At 40.4% G+C, this 19,966-nt stretch overlaps 1 protein-coding gene across 1 annotated transcript; it reads left to right on the top strand.

The window, feature by feature from the left end:
- Positions 1–4,661: 4,661 nt before the first annotated feature.
- Positions 4,662–14,888, top strand: LOC104470060 (neurexin-3-like; the record flags this gene model as incomplete). The annotated part of the gene is made up of 4 exons (XM_010084844.1): positions 4,662–4,781; positions 12,270–12,651; positions 14,013–14,203; positions 14,715–14,888. Coding segments are annotated over 4 exons (867 nt in total), but the record flags the coding sequence as incomplete, so codon positions are not given.
- Positions 14,889–19,966: the final 5,078 nt, after the last annotated feature.

Genomic DNA, 19,966 nt, shown 5'->3' with positions numbered 1-19,966 from the left:
CAGAATCATTCATCTTGCCGCTGAGCAAAGCTGAGATGGCAGCTGAGGATTTTAATTAAAACAAAAAAGCAGATAAAACCTCTTTATTGTTACTGCGAGTCTTCCTTAAAAAGCACTAGTGTATCACTATAGAATTATTTATCATTGTAATTGTAATGAGGAAGAGCCTTTTCCATTGTCATCAATCTGGCAGTGTCCTTTCTGGTTGTCTCTTCTGCCGTTCTGTAGACATGAATGTTTAACCTTTTCTGTAATATTGGATAAGATACGCAATAATGAAGATAGTCTGGTTTCACAAAGGTCATTTTAATCATATAAATGGATCAGATAATGACAGCCTGCACCAAGGGTAAAAGCACAGTTCTTGATCCACCTGTGAGGAAGTAGTGAGGGGATTAACCCTCTTTCTCCTTTTTCTTTCATAGGAGGGGAGTTCTGTGTTCTGTTAACCACTGAGGGTGGATAACAGCTGGTGCTTTCAGAGCTATTGCTTTAACTACATCCCTCTGACCATTTGTTTGTTCTAAATGAGCAAGTTCTTGGGGGCCAGATGGAAAGCAACTTGGCACTTTCAGAAGGCAGAAACTGCTTTTTTGATTCTTTATACTTTGGCATGTCTATTCTTGGCACTTGTATATAGTCTATTTGGGCCAATCTATCAATTAGCAGCAGTACACTTTTGATATAGAGATAATGACTGGGACATCCTGGGCAGATTGGATGGATTTCTTCCATGTTTGAAAGCATATATTAGTTGCATTTTATGAGCAATATGCACACAAGTTTTGAGTAGATGTCAAAGGATTCATGAGAGTATGAGGAGGAGTCACTGCAGCTGAATCAAGTACTATTTGCTCAAGAAGCCTGAACTGCAGCTGGACTAATGTCCAGAATATGAGGACGCCTAGGAGATATATTTTTACTTCTGATTAAGTAGTATTTGCCACTGCAAAATACTAAAAGCATATGCAAGACTTTGCCTCATTTGAGCTTGAAAATGAGAGGTGGTGATCAATTCTGTATGATATGTAGTTCCTTAGAGGACATTAGGAAGGAAGATGGAACGACCAAGAAGGCCAGCGACACCAACAGGAGTTATACTCCTTTTACAGCTTAACTATTAAGTTATTGCTGCAGTAGAAACGTCCTTATTATTTTTCCTGTTATATTGTCTTTTACTCTTATCATGCATAAAAATAAAATAATTTCAAAAATTACCTAATACCTAGCTGCCGTCTCATCAAAAGTATTATCAATAGAAAGTGTTTCTGCACATCCAGCTCATAACATTTCTGCAAGTGTTCCTTGTCTTTCCCTGTCTTTTATCATAAAAGAGTGGTGCACAAAAGGAAGACAGAAAACTTTGACTTTTTTTGCTGTCCATCTGACATGCTCTTTTGCATCCTCCTACATCTGCATTATCACAGTTGCAGGGTGTTGTAGGTGCAGATAGCTTGAAAGGAAAAAAAAAAATCCAACACAAAACAACAAAAACCCAACCAACCTTGGTCTAAAGACTTGGTTCTGTGTGTTTAGCTGTAAGACCACAGAAATGCCTGACTGGGTAGGAGATGGTACTTAGGGAGAGCATTATCCTTCTGCTACATGTGGCCCCCTTACTTTCTCTGTTCCCCAGCATCTGTAACTGTTGGATTAGGAATCTTCAAGTCATCTCTTAAACATTGACGATAACAGCACATGTAGTAATCATTCTCAATGAAATGAAGTTTGTCATCCAGATGTTGGAGTCTCTTTATACACAGTTCCTGGAAAGACTCAAATTCAGTGGGAACTTAGTGAGCAGCAATTCATTTGCACAGTGTCAGTTTGAAAATGGGGGCACAATTTTGCTGCTTTTCAGGTCAACCTACCTGCTGTGTAAGTGTCTTGAAAGCACTTGAAAAGAAAACAGTTTGAATAGAGTAAAATGAAGCTTGTTTAATACTTTTTAAAAAACTCAAATATGTCTGGTTTTGAAAAACTTCTCTGAATACTCTTGAGTATGCTCATTTATTCAATTTTTGTATGTGGTTTTATTTGGATAACCCTACCAAAAGAATCCAATGCCCATTGTTGCATATAAAACAGAGGTCCGTGAGTGAAAAAAAGTATTAAAGCCCTCTATTTTCTTTTTCTTACTGGTCAAATATTAAATTGGCTGATCAACACATGGACTTAGATAACATGGAGTAGTTTGCATCCAGAGTGCTTAATTTTAAAATTTATTATCCCAAACTCTTAACCATTTACTTCTAAATAGCAATCTGATTTGTAGACAACCTTATTCATTTGGGAAAAAAAGTTGGAAAGTGGAAACTTTCTCCTCATTTATTTGTGAATTGGTTAAGCTGCGTTTTCGGAGAACCTAGTCAGGTGACTTCTGTTGGTATCACAGTTTTATTTTGAAAGTCTAACAGAGCTGTGGAAAAGGGTTTTAAAAAGCATTTGCTGCCCCCCTTCCCTCCCCCCTTTCCCTCCCTATACATACAGGTGGCATTAAAAAAAACACACAGGTCCTTTATCTTCTTACCTGGGAAGTGGCTGTGTGGAACTACAGTAACTGATGCAGTGTATTTTGATGTAGGCAATAATTTTGCTGGCCATCCAGAAGACATAATTTTGTGATATGTGCTCTGGGATAAAATGCACTCATTCACAGATGCAAATCTGGCATAACTTCTTTTGGACTGTCTTTAGTAGAGGTTTTGTTTGTCTGGTTCCAGAGAACTTAAGCTTTCTGGCCATGATCTAGCTGCTTTCTACAGCTGGATTGACATGCATGGTACAGCATGACTTTGACACACAGGTGAGGAACTGCAGACATTACAGGTTTCTCATGTTCAGGAGGTATTCTCTGTAACTGCAATATATGACTCCCCATCCTTTTAATCCAAGAATGACGCTCTTATTTTTCAGGTCACTGTAGAAAAACAATTTTGTTTTCCTTTTGCACTGTGGTAAAATTGGCTAGCAATGGGCTTTATTTGAAAGGGCATTAAATTCTGTCACATAACATAACATCAGCTGCATGGTCTTTTAAGGAGAATAACAGAATATTCTTTGGTCTCCTTCTACAGGATTCCCCTACTATACATGTTAATATCCTAGCTGAATGACACACCACCTTCTTTGCCTGTTTTCCCCCTCAGTAAGAAGCAGTTACAGTAATGTTGCTAATTAGGCACTGTGCATACTGTAGACTATGTAAAGTCCCTGGATATTTTTCCTACCCCTTCCTTCAAGTCTATCTCATTATGGAATATGCTACTTTTACTTCAGTCCACACTGTGACACAGATCAGAGTGGGTGCATCCCCTTGTGCAGAATTTCACTTGAACATGTGCATAACATTTTATTCTGTGTTATGTAGCCACTCCATTAAAAACTGGTCAAAATAAATGCTGCTCATGGGCTATCTGGATGAAAAGATTGATTTGCTTGTGTTGAACAAGCATAGAGAAATAATCTGTGTATCTGATGTTAGGTTTATCAGTGCAGTAAGCTGAGCTGTAGCTGTGCCTCTTATCTCTGTCTTGTCTCTTTTAGTATGTTCAATACGTCTCACTTTTTCTTTCTTCGGTTCCCCTTTTGACAGTTTGGGCAGTGGGCCCAGACCTGATGTGCAACAGGTTCTGCTGTTCTCATTCTGCATTTCTCTGATGTACCTGTGTCAAAAAGCACTCTAGTACTGTACTGAAATGAGCATAGATGCTTGTAATTTAGCACACACCATTATTCAATTTCACTTACCATTTGACATGAGGGAGGTGTTCCAATCCTGTAATCTGAACAATTAATGTTTTAAGTAATTGCCTGTCAGCTGTACTGGGTGAGCAACAAAACTGGACAAATATGGGTAGCACTAATGCTGTTTCCCCAGGAGCATCGTTTGCAAGGGCAACTGTGGGTTTTGCCTTTTAGATAAGAAAGGGCTCCTCTGTCCCTTTTGACCTGTAATTCAGGGGGCGAAGTACACACCTTATAGGCAGGCTGCTTTGCCAAAGAACCTTTAGGGCAGTCAGACAGGTTGGTGAGTGATTGTCTTTCTGTGGTTTTAAATTTTTTTTTAATTATTGTTTTTCAGGGGGTAGAGTTTGAGGTTTCATGGGGTGGCTTTTGGGGAGGCTTTTTTGGTTGTCTTTTTGTCTTTTTTTAATTTTTTTGGACTGGAAGACTTGAAACCAGCCTGGTGTTTGATACCTAAGTCTTGAGAGACCAGTGTGATTAATTTTGAAAAGTATCCCAAGCACCCTGGAGCTGTTGTATATCCAGATTCTTCAGAGAGCAAAATTCTGCTATAATGGCTTCTTTCTAGAGACGTTTCTGTCACTAGCTTGTTTTTCTAATACTGCAGTGTGCTGTACAATGTGACATTTGGAGATGAGTATGATAACCCAAGAGAGATTTCTACCCCTGTTTTAAATGCATGTGACCTCTGAGCTCTGCGGGGGAAGGCACTTTGCTGAGTGGAAGGGTTTGTGACCCTGACTCCCTCTGAGCTGGATAGGTGTAGGTGTGAGAGTTGATTACAGGTCATAATACACCTACACAATATATTAGTCTGTATCACACCAGGTTGATTTGGGTGACTTTTCCCATTGAGCAAATATTAAACTAATCGAGGGTCTGGCTTTAACTGTCGTACCTATCACCATCCCCAGGCAAGGGACCTGAAACTCTTTATGCTGGACAGAAACTCAATGACAACGAGTGGCACACTGTCCGGGTAGTTCGGCGAGGAAAAAGCCTCAAGCTGATGGTGGACGATGATGTCGCGGAGGGTAAGTGTCGTGTATGAGTATTTTTTGTTGTTGTCTTTGTATCTCTGTTCCCGGTCTCTGCTCTTAAACCCATATTCCCTGTTCTTTTATATATCTTTATTTTTTCCCCCCCTTCTTGTTACTTCTTGTATGTTTAGTGTTACTATGTTGAAACCTAATGTTCAGTTCTGAGAGACTAACTGTTAGGCAGCACAAGGAGCTTTTCTGAGAACTAGAACAATATGACACGTGGGATTAGGGAACTAAGGAGCTTGCACATACCCAAGAATGCAGAGGTGCTAAGCAGCACACTGTCTTGTACCAGTCTCTTTGGGGTTCGCTGCAGGTATACCTCATTCCTGACCCACAATGTGGCAGTTTCCAATGCTGTGAAATCAAAACCAACGATGCAACGCTGATGTGGGTGTGCTTGTTTAGCTGTGACCCATGCTTTTTCTCTCAGTGCTGACATCCTCTCTTCTGAGTAGCTTCTATTCAGAAGCCAACTAGAAGGAAGAATATCCATAGGCGGTGTCAGGATATTATATCCTGTATCTGCAAAAAGTTATTTTCTGCTGAATGAAATTAATGTTAAATAATGTGGCAATTAGATTATTTGGAAAGCCACGAGTCAGGATTTTGAAATAAACCCAAAGTAGTGGGTTTGTAGGAAAATGACTTGATGTATGTTTTCCCTCATAAATATATGCTGTTCTATGTAGGCTGAGAATTTGCAAGAGAGAATCAAAAGCGTAAGAAAGAGTAATCATTCCCTCTCCTTGTTGGAAGGGAGAGGAGGCTTCATGGTTTGGTTGACATTAGCTTGTAGGAGAATGAAATTTTATTTAAGAGGGAACTTTCTGAATTAGTGAAACATGCTGGTAGACACTTCATCCTGATTACTTTTGCATTTAAGGAGTCTTCTGGATATGCTTTTTTAGCAGGCACCATGAGGTGGCACTCTCTGCATTACCAATCCCCAAAAAGCCATCTGTTTTTGAAGTTTCTCTTTCACAAGACTGAGTTTATAAATAATTATGATACAATCCTATACTAAAATAGGTTGTGCACATGTAGATGTATATGAACTACATAATTAAAGATACATTACAGCTAAAAATATCTGTTAAAAGAATGCCATCGTGGCACAGTCAAAAGTCAGAAGAGCCAGAATTAAGATTTTTTTGTGCAATCTGCATCCCACTTCCTTGGGCAGATGATATAGTCTTCAATGATGTGGTCACATAGATCTTTCCACAGGATTCTTGCTGTCTTTAAGCATAGATCAAAAGTCTAAATTGGGCCTCCAGTAAAAATAAGCAGTCTGTTTGATTGCTTCCTTCTTTCTTATTGCTTGTTTGGAACAATGCAAGCCAATTAAATTTTGCTCTAAATATAGAGCTGGAGTGTTGGGGTGTTTTTGTTTGTTTGTTTTGGGATTTTTTTTTGTGTGTCGTGTGCTACGCATCGTTTTTGTTTGTTTGTTTTGGGATTTTTTTTGTGTGTCATGTGCTACGCATCAATATATCTGTATAGAACTCAGAAGCTGTAACTGGATTTATTCACATGTCTGTGTTATATGAAGTGAGTAGGCATCTTTTTCCCATTTTACAGGTACCAGTCTGGCATGATTTTTCAATCATTTGCATGCACAAATATTCAGCATGTCTGTAGACTGGATCCTGTAAATTAGCTCAACCCTGCTACTTGGAGAATTAGGTCTAGACAATTAATGACCACCTGTGAAAAATTTGTAATGAAGTGACTGACTTGGCTTCTTGCAGGACATGTAAGGTAGAGACAGAATCCAATTTCTCTGGACAGCATTTTGCTGCTTAATCACAAACCCCTCCTCCCCCATTTCCCCCCACCTCAGAACAGACCTCAGAACACGAGTGATAAATGAGACACAAATATAGTAATCATATTCGTCCCTACAACGTCTTGCTAGCACACAAATACTGCAGCGGAGGCTGGAATTTTTTCCATAGGCTGCCACTTGAACTAAAGAGCTGGTGATTGCTGTTCTAGTTACAATACTGTCTATAGAGCATAGCAGAGGAAGTAGAGGTGAACTCTACAGGCAGAACTGACAGCTAATTTCACTCCTTGATTTCTTAGGAAAATACGTTTCTGTCCTGCTTCTAGTCTTGTATTGTCATGTCCTTTCCAGCTTTTCACTGAGCTACTCATAACTTTCTGCACCACCAGGGCTATCACTGTCCTCTTTTTCTTAAGCTACTCCCAGTTTTTTAATTTTTCAAATTGTCTAAAATTATGGGTTTACCTGTTCCAACCTCTCTCACTCCATTTCTAATGCCTCCTTTATTTGGGTTCCCTGTCCCACTGTACTCTAGATTTCAGAGGTCTGGTTTTTCTATTCTACTCTAACAAATTCTTTGCATTTATCTAAGAGTAGCAGAACTAAGGAGGAGAGTTTTCTTGCTTTTGGTCCTTGACATCTCTACACTTTATCATTCTAATCTTTTGAAGTAAACAAGCAGGATTTTTTTAAAAAGTGATAATTTTTTAAAAAATTTATTTTTAGGAAAGTACAATTCTTCGGGTTTGGAAAAATCAGAAATTTTCATTTGATAAAACTGAAACAGCCCCTTAATCACAGTAGTGGCAGTGAAATGGTTTGTCTAAACCAACTTTCCCATATACAGTTTCAGTTCCTGTGAACTGGCATTTTTCAAAATAAATTATTATTATATCTAGTAAAGAACTGTTTCAGGATTTAAAAACATTTGCATTGGTACTGAGTCTTGAATTTCTGAAGAGTCAGAAATATGTGACTCTTTTCACCTGCTTGTGTATTTATCCATCTGTATCTGCTTGGCTTGAAGCTTTCCATGTCAATAACTTTTTAATAATTGTCTTTAAATTTAGATCTGCTGTTAAAATTGTGAATAATTGAAAAAATAAATTGTTTTGTGTAATTTTTTTCTCTTCATGTTTGGAATAGATATATGAAAGCTTTTTTTTTTTTTAGTAACAAATTTGCTTGTTTGCTTTTTGTCCAAATGGGATCAAGCTTTTGCAACGTGTAAACTGAAGCGTTGCACTTTATCCATGTTCATAAGAGGTGAGGTAGGGAATATTTCAGTGTTTCAAGAGGACCTATGCAACAGAGACCATCGGTTCCTTTAATCTGACTTTATATACACCACAAGCCAGGATGTATCATCTAAATGTCTTATAAAGGTTTTCAGCTTTCATTATATCCCCAACAGAAAAAAAAAACCAAAGCAAAACAAAGAATATTTTGCAAATAGTAGGAAAAGTCATGAGAAGCCTATCAAAATATCTTTTTTTTAACTCTGTCTTTTAATGCCTGAGAACTGTTCAGGTGAGAAATGCTAGGAGATTTCAGGAAATCGTACAGAATATAAGGAAGCTTGTAAGTCCCAGTTTATATGACCTGGGGGATCTAAAAGAGGAGTTTGTCCTGGACTAAGCTATGGTGATTGGTGTGACTCCCAGTTGTAATCCTGATGGCTCAAATACCTCTTGCAGTGGCTAGTCAGGAGTTGTGTATATATGCTAACTGACCAGCAAATACAATCAAGCAGGTTATTATTGCTAAATTTTGTCTGTCTATAGCACATTGGAAGCATTAAATCAGGTCTTTATCCAGGTGTCAATTTTTCACAAAACTAGTATGAATTTATATGTTTTTGACCCTTCTGTTCTTTTAAACCTGATTGAATTTGACCAGTATGTTAAAATGTTGTTGGAGGCAGAGGGACCAACAAGTGTGGCAATTTCCTTTGGAAAACCTAAAATCAAGAATTTTACCTGTTGTCCTGGGTTAAGCTGAGACAGAGTTAACTTTCTTCATAATAGCTAGCAAGAGGCTGTTTTGGATTTGTGCTCAGAAGAAAGCTGATAAAAAGTGATGCTTACGCAGCTACCAAGGTCTTTCAGTTTCTCTGGCTGTCTGCAGACCAGAAAAGCTGGAAGGGAGCACAGCCTGAATTAGTAGCCCAGGATTTGATCTTAGGTTTGGGATTGAGACCAGAGTGGCCAATAATCTATTCCATAACATAAACGTCATGCCCAGTATATAGGTGAGGACCCTCCGGAAGATCGGCCCCTTTTGGTTCCAGATCTCTTTTGCTCCGGGTCATCTCTCTCCAGGTGGTCACTCTCCCAAGGCCTTCCCTCTCCTCCTCAAGTCAGCTCTCGGTCTGGGACACTCAGACTGTTATCTCTGTTCCATGAGTGCGGTTTCGGGGCTCTCCCTGCCCTGGGATCGTTAGCTGGGAACAGGCTGAGCCTTGGCAATTGGGTGGGGGGGGGCAGTATCACTGTGTATCACTCATTTGTATATAGTATTATTTTCAATATTATTGTAGCTTAGTTATTGTTCTTATCTCAACCCACAAGTCCTTTTTTCCCTTTACACCTTTAATTCTCTCCCCTATCCTCAGGTGAGGGGGGATTGGGTGAGTGGGTGTGTGTGAGTTGGCTCCCAGCAAAGGGAAAACCCATCACACTTGTGCAATAGTTATATTAGCAACTTACTAGAAGGTTAAGTAGAGAAACATGCAAAAGTAAGGAAAAGTTGGAAGTAGATAGGTCTGTGTTTGTATGCATTTTGATATTGTCTAATTTCATATTTGCTGCTATCCTTTTTCCACTGGGGTTTTGCTTCCCTGCTTACATTAAGAAGGGACAGTACAGCAAAGGGGTTGACATAAGTCTTTGTAGTAAAGGAGGTGCTTATTTCTAAGATCCTCTTTGAAAAGTCTGTAGTGAATGAGACAGAATGGTAAAAAGAGGAAAGGGACCTCTATGTAAGGCATGTGAATACAGCTGAGAGGAATTGACTTCTTTACCTTACAGTTCCTAAGGAAAGCTGGATAAGTGACTTGAAGTCAAATCTTTCACTTGGGGGGTACTCATTTGGGATTGTGGATCTTATTTCTGTAAGTGCTGACTCCATAAGTGCTCGCTTATCCTCCCCCCTCCTAGAGATGGGGGAGAGAATTAAAGGGAAAAAGGGAAAAGAGACTCATGGGTTGAGATAAGAACAATTTAATAACTAAACTACAATAATGAAATTTATAATGACAATAATAATAGTAATATATACAAATATACTAATGAGTGATACACAGTGTTACCGCTCACCACCCAATGACCAAGGCTCAGCCTATTCCTGGCTAGTGATCCTGGAGCAGGGAGAGTCCAAAAGCCACAATCCTGGAACAGAGATAAGAGCCCAAGAGTCTGAGGGACTGAAACGACCCTGAGAGAGCGGCAACCCAGAGGGAGACAACCCAGAGCAAGAGAGAGAACTTCGGGACAGCTCCTCATCCGTATTGTGGATGGAATCCACCAAATTGGATGCCAGTACTTCATTTTTGAGATCCAAAACTATGTTGATCTCTCCATTCCTTAGGTTTATGTGTATAAAATTGAAAGTAATTCTTAATCTTGCAGGAGTTGCAGTAGATGAAGTAAATATTTGAGGACAATTTGCACACTGTGCTGCTGCACTTGTGGGTTGACTGTGGCTGTCTGCCAGACACACACCCAGCCGCTCTCTCACTCCCTCTCCTCGATAGTACAGGGGGGAAGATAGGATGAGAAAGCTCATGGTTCAAGATGAAGAGATAGGGAAATCATTTGCCAGTTCCTGTCATGAACAAACCAGACTTGACTTGGGGAGAATTAATTTGTCACCAATTAAAAATAGAGTTGGAGGGTGAGAAGCAAAGACGAAAAGTAAAACACCTTCCCCCACCCCCTCCTTTTCTCACATTTGCTCCTTCATTCCTGGTTCTTCTACCTCCCCCCTCCCCCCAGTGGTGCAAGGGGATGGGTAATAGTGTCTGTGGTCAGTCTGTTAACAGCTCCTGTCTGCTGCTCTTTCATCCTCATGCTTTTCCTCTGCTCCAGTGTGGGTCCTTACCATGGGTGGCAGGACTTCCTCAAGTGCTCCAACATGGGTCCTCTCCACAGGCTGTCAGGAAAACCTGCTCCAGTGTGGGCTTTCCATGGGCCCCAGTTCCTGCAGGAAATATCCCCTTGCTCTGGCACAGGGGTCCTCCATGGACTGCAGTGTGGGTGTCTGCTCCACCACAGTTTTCTCCATGGGCTGCTAGAGAATTCCCACTCTGGTGCCTGGAGTGCCTCCTCCCCCTCCTTTTCTGGCCTTAGTGTTCACAGGGTTGTGTGGTGTTGTTTGTTTTTTGGTTTTTTTTTTTTTCCCCTCCTTTGTTCCTCACTCATGGGCAGCATTTTGTCCTTTCTTAAATGTGTTTTTACAGAGGCACTGTCATCTTGGCAAGGGGGTCAGCTATGCCCTGCAGTAGGTCTGTTGTGGAACCCTCTGGAAGAAGCTGTGTCTGGCACTGGGCAGCCCCTGCCTCTGCTCACAGAGAGAGGCTGGCCTGAAGCCACCCCTCAGCCAGTACCTGGCCACATAAACTCAATACAATACTGCAGAATATTTCTTGAGCAAAAAAATAATGCCACATTTGTAGCAGAGTTTGAATAATGGTTGTACATTGAATGATGAGAAAACAATTAAATGTTGCATAGTTGTTAATGAATTTAATGTTATTCCTGTTGTATACTAAATGGCACAAGGTCTGTGTAGAGAGGATACTTGCTTGTGTGATGAAATGGTTAAAACTATCTTAATGGAGAACTATAGAGGACTAAAGGTTTGTGGTAATGGTTTTCATTCTGATATTGCCCAACTTGTCTTTTTACTCAAACTAGTCTTTTAGCATACTGTTGTATTTCATCCGTCTGTGGGGGTCCTGTGTCTGTGCTGATGCTTAGCACACTTACTGAAACATTTAAATATGCTTCAAGAGTAGTCTGACATCGTTGGTATACTGAAGATCTTGAATATTTTAATTGAGAGGTTAAAATCCATCACAATGTGACAAACAGCCCAAGTGGGAAGTTGGTGATTTAAATATACAAAGGGCTTTTTGCCTGTTACATTCTTTTGTGTTTCCCTCCTGTCGTGCTCTTAAAACCAGAGAAATAACATCAGGCACCAGGAGAGAGTAACGGAATAAATATTAGCAGGTTTGTGACGGTTTTAACTTCTTGTTCTGCTCTTTGTATATTAATCTATGTTTACTGTGTTTTTTCCGGAAGCACACTTGTAAGAGTTGTTTCAGAAGTGTCCAAGTTGCTTGGCAGATGGACTGTTGGATCACACAGATCACTGTAGGCTTTACGGGAGAGACCTGGTCTTCTCAGACAAGAAAGTGTGAAGCACAGGGAGGAATACAGAGCTTGCTGCCCATGGCCCTTCAGGTCCTGTCTTTTCTCTTCTGCCAGGTTTTGGCAACTGCTAGATTCAAGCCTCCCCACCAAGAGTCCATACATTCTTTCTTGTGCAAGCTGCTGAACAGTGATCAAACAGGATTAAGTTAGCACTGCTATTAGTCTGGAAAGTGGAAGATGAAGGGCTCTGTATAACCTGTTACTGATCCCTGGGCTTTCTGCATGTTCCTCCTTGCTTCTGTCCTTCAGGCACAATGGTTGGTGATCACACCCGCTTGGAGTTCCACAACATTGAGACAGGGATCATGACGGAGAAACGGTACATCTCTGTCATCCCCTCCAGCTTCATTGGCCACCTCCAGAGCCTCATGTTCAACGGGATGCTCTACATTGACCTGTGCAAGAATGGTGACATTGACTATTGTGAGCTGAAGGCACGCTTTGGTCTCCGCAACATTATAGCTGACCCTGTGACGTTCAAGACCAAGAGCAGCTACCTGAGCTTGGCCACCTTGCAGGCCTATACATCCATGCACCTCTTCTTTCAGTTCAAGACCACCTCAGCTGATGGGTTCATCCTCTTTAACAGTGGTGATGGCAATGACTTCATCGCAGTTGAACTAGTCAAGGGGTAAGTGAGGTTTCTGTCATATTCTACCAGCTCATTTATAGAATAACGTATAACGTATAGGTAAGCTTAAAATGCATATAGAGAAATTTACCTCACACTCATTTTTTCTCTGTTTGCTGAGGTGTATGAAAAAGCAGTTAAACACTGAAGCTTAAGACTCCTGATTTTACCACTAACTTTCTCCTGTGGCTGAGGAAAAGACTTTTCTAATGTGAAACATTACTGTTTGAAATCCTTCAGATCTGTTTTGTCCTGTCCTGTCCTGTAAACATTGCAGAATAGCATGGAGGAGAAAATATGCTGAGGTCTCTGAGTCCCTCTTCAGCCCCCACCCCATAACAGAGCTGTTGTGTTTCTGCCACCTCCACTGAAGTAAAAAAAGAGCATATGGGCTCCTGAATTTGTATTTCTGCTCATGATGCTTGAGGAGAAGCAAATTTGGCTTGCTTTTGAACCACTATATTCTTTTTGCAACACCAATAGCTTATTAAAAAAAAAAAATCCTTTGTTATCTGAAGAAATTTTGATCTTTTAGACCCATGTAGTCACAGTAGACGTGTTTTCCACAAGTAGAGTTTACTAATCCTGTTTATTTCAGTATAACTGTAGTTCAGTCTGTTTCATTTTTTACTTTACACTTGTTTCTGTAAGTGGGACATATAGTAAAAAAAAAAAAAAAGTAAGAGTCACAAGCTCCTGGTGCTCTGAGGGTTGAATTTTGTTGTCTTTTTTTCCTTTTCAAAGAATATTTCTTTTCTATTCTCAGGTGGATTTCTGTGTTTGAAATATCTAAATAATTCAGGGTAACACTCTCATGACTTCAGTCTGCATTAGGGTCTTTATTTTTTGCCAAAAGCTTTGCTAATTGTTTTCCAGCTGGTTGAAAGAGCCTAGGAGCTCATCTGATTTTTAGTGCAATATTTGGAGTGAGTTTCCCAATTAACTTTTTAAGGGAGTTATTAAAACCTCAGAATGAATCTGGGGAATATATGCTCTAAATAAGCATGTCTAGTGATGCCCTCTAGTACACGTATTGATCTTGCCAATTAAAAAAAAAAAATTATATGCACAGACAGGGTTTTTCTGGATATATAAGAACTTTGTCGAAAAGAGGAATGCTTTCTGGTTAGAATCTGATTACTCCAAATGTCATAATCTCAAAATACTAGTCCTTACACTTTCTTGGTGGAAAGAAAACAACTATTTTCAAATTGATGGCAAATATTTTGGCTTGCTAGAACTTTCTAACCCAGAGATACTTCACTTCATGACTTTTGTAAGTTATTTAATTCTAGCTAGAATATGGGTCAATAGTATTGGTGTTCTTGCACAATTTTAACTAGTTCTTGTTATGTTTGCAGGTATATACACTATGTGTTTGACCTTGGAAATGGACCTAATGTTATCAAAGGCAACAGTGATCGTCCTCTTAATGACAACCAATGGCACAATGTCGTTATCACCAGAGATAACAGTAACACACACAGCCTGAAGGTGGACACTAAGGTGGTCACTCAGGTTATCAATGGTGCCAAAAACCTGGATCTTAAAGGTAAATTCTACAAGATTGACAGACCCCCCCCCCCTTTATTCTTGTGGGGCTCAACCAGTAAACAAGAGAAATCTTGGAGAAACCATGTGTTACAGAACAGTAAATCTGGAATTTGCTGATTTTGGCTTTCAATTTCATTTTTCTCTTTCTCTGTTTGGCAACTTACTACAGCAGTATAGTTTGTCCTATTTTGCATTTCCAGAAATTGATTGTCATCCTATAATTTTTGATAGGATGCCATTACAACTCTGTGGTTGGTTTTTTTGTTTGTTTGTTTGTTTGTTTGTTTGTTTTTTTGGGGGGAGGGGTGGGGTGGTGGTGGTTTGGGTTTGGTTGGGTTTTTTTGTAGTAAAGGATGCAGAAATTACTTCTTGTGTAATATCTTGCTCTGCTTTTAGCCTTTCCTGAGCAGCTGTTCAGCTTGCTGTATTCACGTCTGGGTGGGGAGGGAAGCCGCTTTAGAAGCTATGTAACTTCCTCCTTCTTGTATGTTTACCCCTTTCTCCTCCAGGTGATCTCTACATTGCTGGCCTAGCTCAAGGCATGTATAGCAACCTCCCAAAGCTAGTGGCCTCACGTGATGGATTTCAGGGCTGCCTAGCATCTGTGGACTTGAATGGGCGTCTGCCTGATCTAATCAATGATGCTCTGCACCGCAGTGGGCAGATTGAGCGTGGATGTGAAGGTATAATTGATGTTAGAGAAGGTCCACTTTCAAGCACTCCCCTCTTACTTTGTTGCTGCACCCTGTGCATCTACTTGTCCACCTTACTGTCCATTTCATTAGTTTGCTTTCATGGTGTCGTCGTCCTTCGCTATGCTTATGTCTTCCAAATGCAGCTAAAGGATAGCTAGCTTCTGTGAGTGGCTTAGCAGCTGTTCTCTTGCATGCTTCATCCCCTCTGAGGTGGTACCTGCAGTAGTGGAAAACATGGTACTGGGATGGACTACTATTTACTAATTCTTTTCTCACTGCAGTATATTAATGTTACAACACTCTTAAAATACTTGGAGAGGGGTTCTGAGCCTTCAATTCAGTTGTGCTTCAGAGCACCCTTTTTTTGGGACCAACAGAAGTAAGTATTTTGAAGACCAAGTAAAGGCAGGGGAAATGGAAGATAGAAGGAACTGAGGGGTGAAGACTGGACCAAAGCAGGAGTTCTTTTTTGAGGAGGCAGGCCTACAATGAAAGCACTGAGAACTATTCTCCAGTGTTCTCTGCTGTCTAGAAAACCCTTCTCTTCTGTAGCTTCTCTTTTCCAACTGGTTTAGAAACAAGTGTTCTGAGTGACTTTTTGAAGCCTGTAAATAGTAGTGACTTCTTGAAGCTTCTTTAAATAACTTACTGTTCTTGCTAAGCTCCCATTAGTTGAATATTGACATCAGCAGCATGGACTCAGTAACACGCACATGGCATCAATTCCCAAAGCACTTAAATTACTTAGCTTCAAAAAACCCAAAGTTTTGCTGGCTGGGGTAAATAAAAATCACTGTTATGTCTATCTGAATACCAGTCTGCTGTGTTGGCTACCAGTCACTAGAGGAATCAGTACAGTTGTCTGGTATGCATGTTTTCTAAGAAGATGTATGTCCCTAACTGACAAGACTTCATAAAGTGAAATTAGTTCTTGGTCATGTTTCCCTACTGTGTCAAGATTACATGTTACATCATGCTGAAGCCTTGCCACTTGTCGAGACTGCCCCTTCTTAGAACTGAAAGTATCATCTAAGTGCTGTCTTTGAGCATTCATGAAACACCAAACTGGCAGTCCAGTCCCTTCCTTGTCTCCCAGTGTTCTGGTTGGCCGGGAGCTCCTGTTGGCTGGGCCCTCACCCCTCCTTCCACACTCCCACAATAATACTCTAGTTTGTGAGAATTTTATATCCTGTCACAAGAGCTCACTCAATACCAATTCCAATTTCACAGCACTGGTAAGTGCTGCACAGCTGTAGGCTGGTTTTTTTTTTTCTCCTGCCTTTCTGCTGCATTTAATAGTGTCTGTTAACTGCACTGTTCCTTGTGGAAGTGACCATAGTGTGGCAGAACTTGTGGCTTTGCCTGTTTGTGGCATAGCCAAAATGTCAAAAGAAGTGCACCTTTTCTGTGTTGTTGTTTACAAGGTTCAAGGGGGGGAAAAAAAAATATCAATTTGAGGTTTTTTGAAAATGTCTTCTCTGATTACTGTTGGTGCACTGAAAGCTGTTCTTTAATATTGGTGATTTCTGGTAATTTTGCTGTTTAAAATTAGCTTAATCTGTTGGCTATGTAGCCTTAATGTTATCTCTACTAGCTCTTCTCCTTCAGAGGACCTGTCATTAGACTAACCTGTTGTTCTGTGAGTGGCTCAGGAACAGACTCATTATGCTTTCCTAGAAGACTCTGCACCTTTGTTAGAGCTATGGGGTTTCCTTCTCCAGTTGCCAGTGTAGTTCTTTTCTTTGGTGTCCTTTTCTGGAGGTTGGGTAATGTCAGTGCCACTCCAAAAACATGTAACACACACTTTGTGTGCCAGTCTGGTACCAGTACAGCTGCTGTCTGAATGTGGATATTGGTGTGCTCTTAGAAATGTCAGGAATGCGAGTACTACTTCTCTTTTAAAGACTTTTAAACAAGATTCAGAACTGGAGACAGACCTGAAAAACTGGGTGGAAAGGTCAGTGACAGCCCTCATTCTGCCTTTGGAAGATCTTGATCCTGCAAAGCAGTGCCCACGCTATCTTCTTGAATGGTCCCTGCTCAGTACCAAGGGAACTACTGAAGAGGAAGCCATTCTCTTTGCCAAAATGTTTAGGGTTAGTAAAAAACCTGAGGAATAGGTCACCAGAGCTGTTTCATTTTTTTTTTCTTTTTTTGTGAACCACAACAATTCCCAAGGCTGAGTCTCACATCTTGATTGCTTCCTACTGGTGCCTATTCCTACAGTTGCCACTGAGGATCATACCTACCTCCCGTTTCTCTAAGGAAAGAAAAATTCTAATCATGTTCCATTCGTGTTTAAGTCTCTCTATTTTGTTTTCATCTTGGGTGATCTTAGGTGTGGTCTTAACAATGTTTTGAAGGGCTGAAGTCCCAAGCAGTTCTTGCTGTCTCATGATGTTTAAATGTGTTTGTAATAAACAAATCCAGGCTTTTTGGGCGAATAGTTGTGCTGTGTGTTGATTTACAAGACATCCTTATTTCATCATGAAGGGTAGTGGGACCATGTACACGATGAGAACGTGCATGCTTAAAAGGATGTCATTCTATCCCCACATACGAATCTTGCCTTCCAAATGCATTGTGGGAGAAATTTCCACTTGTCTTTTATTGTGGCTTGGCTTTCAGAAGCAGAGATTACAAGGTGGCAGCCATTTTCTCTGAAACTCAGTTTGATTTTGGGACAGAATCAAAGGATGTAGAGAGGAAGGACGCCTGGATAATAGTAGAATGTGAAGTGTAGGTCAGCAGACAGCACTGTCCCACCTAAGACCAGTGCCACTGCAAATGGGTGACATCGTTGCATCCTGTTTACGTTTGTTATCTCTATCCATGTATTTCAGTACCCTATTCCATATGAGCAAGTAAGATTTTTTTTTTTTTTAACAGGAAAATAATATTGTTTGTCTTGGTTCTACTGCCACCTCCTTTTATTCAGTTTGAGCATGTCATTGAACTTCCTCAGCCACATTGTTCCTCTTCTGTGCTGGAGCATAATTCAGCCTTTCTGTGCACCAAAGCACAAACCTACCACATTATCCAACTAGCTGCATTCCAGTGATGGGTGAGGCAGTGCTCCTGTTTGAGCAGGAGCAGGAAGCACTTTTAATATAAATTGTATTTATGTGAGAACTTTTTCCTTAGGACCTGGGGTATCCCAAAGCGTTCTTTGGCCATATATAGGAGTCGCTAACTGACATGCAGGCATCCTTGGAGACTGAAAGTGGCTGGTATTTAATAGTGCATAGTAGTGCTAAAAAAAAAAATAGCAGTTCAAGACCTGAGGCAAGTGTTACTTGATATCTGATTGCCTATCAGTTTTATTCTTATAATTTCTTTAAATTAACTATGGTGGGATTTATTTAGGATAGCACATCTAAGTAACCTCTTTTATGCTGTTTGTTACCTGAAGTGTCAGCTTCCTTTCTCATTATGGAGCTTTCTTGTGTGCTGTACGAACTTAAGGTTTCAGCTTTTGAAGTCTGACACTCAGTCACCAGTGTGCTGGACAAGGTGTTAGCTGCCACACTGACATGTTTTGTGTTTTGATGTGTCCTGTAGGACCATCTCTTTTGGCAAAGAATTTTGTGGATGATTATCTGGAAGAAGAGAACTCAAGAGTGTCTTAAATGTTACATGAGCCCACGGAATTAAGGCTCCACAGAACACCCTCCCTTCTTTTTTGTGTGGTGGTCTGGTTTATTTTTGTTGCTCTTCTGCATTGCTGCATTTCTGATTTTTCAGGAGCAACAGGCAGCTCTTCATTTCAATGCTCTTAATTGATCTTGAAGGCCTGGTAAGATCGGTAGTGGCAGCTTGTGTTTCCCTGGAAGGTATTCAGCAAAGTCAGAAACCTTCCTGCTGCCTGGTGTGTACGATCTGTTCTGGGTTGATGCGCTTGCTACACACAACTGTGAGAAGAATGAAGTTTCAGGATAATGCCACTATACCAATATATTTATTCATTTTCTACAGAATATCTTTCACTCTCATGCTAACTGCAGATTTTGTCATCTTTTATGTAACAAGAGGGCCTTTCCCCCTACCACCACACAAAAAAAGGTGGTTGGTGAGAGGGCCTGAGAGAAAAGGTACAAAGCTACAAAAAGGAAGTGGTTAGGACTTAAATGGTCTTTATGTCAGTGTTGGGTCAGGCTACTGAACATTCTGAAAAGACAAAGTAAATTCTCAGAAGGGACTTCATGTTGAGGGCCCACTTCTATGAGAAGCTTGCAGTCAAGTCTGCCACCTACTTTGAGCCTTTCTCTCCCCACCCATAAAATGGGTGCATGGTATTCATTATTTGAAATAGGAGTATGAAATTCAACTATGTCTTGCAGAGTACTTTGAAGTAGCGAGGGGAGGCCCCTAAAGATTAGCAAAGCCTTAGAAACTGAAGAAAAGAAGCCTTCCCTTGTGAACTGGTTGTCTCCATTCTCCAGCTCAACAGCCTGTGAACTGTGGTTGGAAATTTTTATACAGCTCCTGAGTTTGAATAATACAGGCTATTTCTGTTTCTACGTCAGACATACCCGGCTTCAGAGAGAAGATGTCTGCACTGTGCTGTGTGTGCAGAAGTTGGAGGATAGAGGAAGTTGTTCCAGGTGAACTTGTTTCCCTCCTTGAAAGTAAACCAGTTTAAACTTTGGATCAGCTCCTCCTTGATTCTAGACTTCTAGAATAAATCATTTTTGCTGAGTACTTTATTCTTGGTCTTACTACTAGATGAATGGATCAGTTTATTCCATTTACAAAAGTCAAGATTGAGTGACTCGCTGCTTTTTTCTTCACTAGTCCTGGAAGTAGTTAAGCAGATATCCAACCTTTTGTGGAGTTTAAAGATGTTGCCCTAAATATTAATGAATACTTCCTGCATTTGGTGTGTTTTTTTCACCTCTTTATTTATTTGCCTTATGTTCTCCTTTGTTTTTCTCTCTTTTATTTGGACATCCTTATGCTGCTTACCCTGGGCACTAGAGCTAGCTGAAATTCTGCTGCACGTTCTAAATACTCATATTCACACCATCCTGCCCCCAACCAACCAAACCTAACAGCAGTGGTTAAAG

The sequence above is a fragment of the Pterocles gutturalis genome, unplaced genomic scaffold (assembly GCF_000699245.1).
Source record: "Pterocles gutturalis isolate BGI_N339 unplaced genomic scaffold, ASM69924v1 scaffold15445, whole genome shotgun sequence".
Classification (NCBI taxonomy): Eukaryota; Metazoa; Chordata; class Aves; order Pterocliformes; family Pteroclidae; genus Pterocles; species Pterocles gutturalis.
This window is presented reverse-complemented; position numbering and strand designations above follow the sequence as displayed.